General features: G+C 33.0%; 2 protein-coding genes across 3 annotated transcripts; one reads left to right on the top strand and one right to left on the bottom strand.

Annotated features, from left to right (window-relative positions):
- The first annotated feature begins 303 nt into the window (after window positions 1-303).
- On the top strand, window positions 304-1,650 carry LOC131842641 (lipase 3-like). Its single transcript, XM_059191212.1, has one exon. The coding sequence runs from the start codon at window positions 304-306 to the stop codon at window positions 1,648-1,650; it is 1,347 nt and encodes a 448-aa protein (XP_059047195.1).
- A 636-nt stretch (window positions 1,651-2,286) lies between these two features.
- LOC131842609 (uncharacterized) lies at window positions 2,287-4,935 on the bottom strand. Of its 2 annotated transcripts, XM_059191188.1 has the most exons (4): window positions 4,821-4,935; window positions 4,384-4,507; window positions 3,355-3,614; window positions 2,513-2,597 (listed from the first exon to the last, which is right to left on the bottom strand). In XM_059191188.1, the coding sequence occupies exons 1-3, from the start codon at window positions 4,857-4,859 to the stop codon at window positions 3,361-3,363; spliced, it is 417 nt and encodes a 138-aa protein (XP_059047171.1). In that variant the 5' UTR covers window positions 4,860-4,935; the 3' UTR covers window positions 2,513-2,597; window positions 3,355-3,360. The 2 variants fall into 2 exon arrangements, with proteins under 2 accessions (XP_059047170.1, XP_059047171.1); XM_059191187.1 differs by lacking the exon at window positions 3,355-3,614 and having other exon boundaries at window positions 2,287-2,597.
- Window positions 4,936-5,145: the final 210 nt, after the last annotated feature.

Here is a 5,145-nt window from a genome sequence, read left to right as displayed (position 1 = left end):
AATTTTTTTTGTAGATTATTGGGTGTAAATATACAATCCGTAAATAGAATACAAGTCTGATATTACACGGTGTACATCTATAATACAAATATAAAAAAATACGGCTGTGCCTTCGCCATCAAGGTGTTTGTGCTACTGTAAAATTATACTGCAGTACTGTGATATACGTGCATACTAATTTACCACCACACGTAATTATTTTTAATAATCTTTAATGAATAAAATTACTTAGTATAACAGCATGTTTTTACTAGCATTCAGTTTTCTCAATCAACCACGCAATTTTCGGAGTATCACACGAATATGAAGCGTTATTGGTTAAGCGTATTCAATTATAATTTTATTAGTGTATTTATTATTGTAACGTTAATAGGGAAATGTGACAGTGTTTCTATTAATAAAACATTCATATCCGAGTTACTAAAGAATGAATTGCCAATTTTTAACTCTAATACTGTGCCAAATCTTAAAGGAATTACAAATGATTACTTCCGTGGATTGAAAAATGAGGATGTGAATTTGAATATTACACAGTTATTAACAAAATACGGGTATCCTGTTGAACAACATGAAGTGGTCACCAGTGATGGATACATACTCACTATGTTTCGGATTCCAAGCAACGGACCGCCGGTGTTCCTTATGCATGGATTACTGTGCAGTTCCGACGACTTCGTGACGGCTGGACCAAAGAGTGCGCTGGCCTATTTGCTAGCCGATGCCGGGTACGATGTCTGGTTGGGTAACGACCGTGGTAACAAGCACTCCAGACGTCACATCAGCTTGTCAACGAACGATAAAGAATTCTGGGACTTCAGTTGGGATGAAATCGGTCGCTTTGATCTGCCAGCTATGATTGATTACGTGTTAAAAATTACAGGTACAAATCAATTACAATACATTGGTCATTCACAGGGTACAACAGCTTTCTTTGTTCTGTGTTCAGAGCGACCGGAATACAATGAAAAAATAACTATAATGATAGCGTTGTCTGCAGTAGCATGGATGTCCCACACAACAAGTGCTCCCTTCAGATTAGTATCACCATTCACTCCAATTGTAGAAGACCTCACACGAGCGATAGGTCTTTATGAAGTTCTGCCAAGAAATAAACTTTTAGATATTGCAACTGACATTTCGTGTGGCACGCCTGTAACTGCTAAAATATTTTGTACCAATCTATTATTTATTGTTTATGGATTTGATTACGCTCAAGTAAACGCTACCAATTTGCCGGTAATTTACTCTCATTATCCATCTGGAGCTGCTACCAAACAATTTCTACATTACGCACAAGATATACAGTCCGGAATATTTCGCAGATATGACTATGGACCTAAATTGAATTTAGAAAAATATAATTCTATACAACCGCCAAGATATCCAGTGGAAAGGATAACAGCAAAAGTTGCCATCGCATACAGTGACAATGACGTGATTACAACTAAGCCTGATCTTGAAATTCTTGTGAGTAAATTGCCAAATGTGGTGGAACTATACAGGGTACCTTTTACAAAATTTTCCCACATGGACTTTATATATGCAAGAGATGTAAGAAAATTACTTTATTATCGTGTATTAGATTTATTACGTGAGTATGCACCAACAAATCCTTACACTGATATACCAAATTTCTGGGTCAATTTATAATTATTCTAAACTTGATATGTCCTGTACTGTCCTTTCTAAATAGAAGTCTTCTAATAATATAAATAGTAATATTTATATTTATGTTATATTAAATCGTTTTGTAAATACATGCACACATTTAACTTGGCCGTTTAAAATTATAAACACAGAATTTATAAATAATAATTTGAAATTGCAATTCACTATAATAATTTGCCATTTACAACATTTCTTTCTTTAAATAAAAGTATTTTCAACTTTGTTTATTACTTAGAACCTAATTACGTGTTATTATTTTATTATTAAATGATTAACAGTTCATACAATGTTACATTTATATTATAGATGATGCCTTTTTATACTTATTGAGAGCACTGAGATATCATGTCATAAATATTTGTGTTCTTGATCTCCAATAAACCAATTGACTCTTTTTCTATTTTTTTATAAAATAATAAAACACTACCTACCATCTCGCCTGTGTTCCATTAAATAGAGTAGTTCCATGGAATAGGTAGAGAAAATAAACCGCCTAATGCTTCGAATTAATACATACCACCATTTTTGGTACTTCGACATTCGTAGTTCATAAGATACCGATACTTTTTCTTTGGTCTTTATGCAAGAAATAAACAAAACAATTTGAAGTCACAAGGTTTACTCAATAATAATGAAATACTTGTCTAAAAAAATAATAATTTATAACTATTAATTACAACATTTATTTTTGTTCGGGTCGGCTTGGTCTTTATGTGCTGAACAAACGGCCAACAATGCATCTATGGCTAGCAGCGCAGCACACGCTAGTGAGCACACAGCCAAAGCTTGCGCGTGGTTGCGGCGGATGCAGTGTGGTATGTCGCGCCAGGAGTGAAGGGTGAGAGCGCCGCATGTGCCAAATAACAGGCTGCCCGCTGCCGACCACCACCCGTCGACATAAGCGTCTGCTGCTGCAGATACTGTCTCACCTGTAATGATATCACTTCATGTATTTTTGAGAAGAAAATGTCTAGCATTTCAAGGCCATCGTTAGAGTAATGCGTGTATTTATGCATTTAAAAAAATATTTTATGCACGGAACCATCAGTGCATGTGCAGTGCTATACTCGCACTTAACACTCTTTAAGACATAACTGATAAACACAAGTAATTACTGTACAATAAGTATTTCCTTTTGTATTAAGATAAACAGAAATATTTTATACCTAATAACAAAAATTACACACTTTATCCATTTGCTAGGCAGAGACCACAGAACGCCATTTATAGCTATTTCGATATTTCGTTTTAATATCCCTACAATATGTACCTACTAGTATATTATAACAACGTAATCAACTATGGTAACTTAATAAAAAACCGGAATTTTTATAATGAACCATGAAAGATACAAATAAAAATAATAATGATAACCCACAATAATTCACACAGCGCCATCTACTGTGCCTAACTAACAAAATACCAAACTAGGCAGAGCTTGTATTGAAATAAAGACAAACATTAAATGGTGGTTAACTACTAGACCAACGATTCCCTTCAAATACTTTTTATATTCAAAATATTAATCAATTCCTATAGTAACACAAAATATGATAGATATATAGATAATAGATAAATAATATGGGTAACATCTACTGACAACCAGAGAGCCAATTAAATATTTTAAGGGTTGAAGAATTGCACATGTTCCGAGTAAACAATAGATCCAAAATACAAAAAAATCACCTCAAATTACACGCTGGTTTCTTCATCGAACTCCTCAGAGTCTAAATACGCTAGACTCAAGTCAAATAGCATGATTAACGCGTTCAATATCGCCAGGGAGCCACAAAGCAGTGCCGCATTATAGTCTCCTGTTCTAGGATAACTGGACCCACGGATCCTTGAAGACAGCACCAAACCGCCACTTATAGCAAAAAACCCAGTTCCGAGAATACCGAAATACATGTCTTGCACGAGGTCGAGTGGTGAAAATATTATTTCTCCTAGAATTATTTTATTGTATTAACATTTGAGTTCTTGTAATATTGCCATAACTTTTATAAAATGGTTATTTTTAATAATACGATCACAAATATCTCTGAGAGATATTTGTGATCCCACAGAGATTTCGTTTGGATTTGGAAATGCGGCAAATTTGGTCTACTTGTTCCGAAGGTTTAGTGATTTATTAAGTTTCTGTATTTAAGTGTTTAAAAATGTAGTTTGCTAATGTGATACTTTACTATTGCCTATATTTATTTAAACAGTAAAAAAATCATTTTTAAAGCTGACGATGACGATAACACTTTATTATTGGGTTAGATTACTAAATACTTTTTCATTGTTTGGTCAAGGTCACTATTTTACGGGGACGAAGTCGCGGGAACAGCTAGTTTTTAAAAAATGTAGAGTAGAAAAATATTCAGCATCGAAATAGAAAAAATGGCGTTCTAAGATAGAAAATGGAATTAAATAACCTCTACCAATTTGAAATTTACCCAGGATCCCAATCGTAGATGTAGTATTAAACAAATGTAATGTATTTTCTATAATTTGTGTACATTATACTATTATCACAAATCAATTAAACAGACGTGACCTATATGTTGCAGTCAATTAATAGATAATGATGGCTCATGAACATTCTGCACAGCAGTCGATGGTATCTAACGTAGGCACATATCAAGCAATGATCTGTCTGTGTATAGTAGTGGACTGTACCACTGTATCCAATAAAATAATTAAATCGATGACGACGATGACGAATCTCACCAATAATTTCTCCCGAGAGAATAACAACGAATCCAATATAAGTACCGGAGCACAGCATCATTGTGGGTACATCGGTCAAGTCGTAACTATAGTGGTGAAGAGTGAGACACGCCACTGTTAACATCTGTAATTATTGTCCTCTCATAAATATGAGTCTTATGAAATACGCAACAAGATAGTGTTTCTTTTTTATTTTATTTATACAGGAAAGACGAGGTTAATGTTACTACTAATCAACCAAAAACGATTATACAAATAGTCTCTTCTAAAAATTTTGGTGAAAGTATTTCTTACTCTTTCCATTTAATTAAAACAATAAAGATATCATAGAACAAGTAGAGTTGTATGATGCACATTTATTTAAATATGCTTGTCGACTTTTTACACTGTCTACCTCAGGCAAATACATGTATTATGTGTATTCAAGTTAAACTTACTAATTCTGATAATTTAATTATGCAGGTCGGTATTAACATTTTAAGAATATATTTTATTTATAAATATATAAACTTATTGTAAAAATTTATAAAGTTAAATTAAATACTAGTATGATTCTTGTCAGTCATGACATTAGCAACAATGCAAGAGACATGACAGAGATGCAAAAAGTTTTTTCAAAATACAATGCTAAAGTGATGAAATATAAAGTTTTGACTACAACAGATTTGATACAAAATGTAATAAAGCACAAACTAGACAGTACAGATTTATACGTTTTATATAACTGCTGATAATACAATAAATTTTAATAATTATGTATCA

The sequence above is a fragment of the Achroia grisella genome, unplaced genomic scaffold, assembly GCF_030625045.1.
Source record: "Achroia grisella isolate CSIRO2021 unplaced genomic scaffold, CSIRO_AGI_Agris_v1 utg241, whole genome shotgun sequence".
NCBI lineage: Eukaryota > Metazoa > Arthropoda > Insecta > Lepidoptera > Pyralidae > Achroia > Achroia grisella.
The sequence above is the reverse complement of the archived record's forward strand: the minus strand, read 5'-3'. Positions and strand labels throughout refer to the sequence as shown.

What these genes read in the sequence shown, in the direction of transcription:
- LOC131842641 (XM_059191212.1), top strand. Translation starts at nt 304, where the DNA reads ATGAAGCGTTATTGGTTAAGCGTATTCAATTATAATTTTATTAGTGTA.
- LOC131842609 (XM_059191187.1), bottom strand. Translation starts at nt 4,859, where the DNA reads ATGTTAATACCGACCTGCATAATTAAATTATCAGAATTA. An exon ending in TAATTAAATTATCAGAATTA is followed by an intron (nt 4,508 to 4,820) that starts GTAAGTTTAACT and finishes CAATAATTACAG; the next exon opens with ATGTTAACAGTGGCGTGTCT. An exon ending in TCTCTCGGGAGAAATTATTG is followed by an intron (nt 2,598 to 4,383) that starts GTGAGATTCGTC and finishes ATATCATTACAG; the next exon opens with GTGAGACAGTATCTGCAGCA.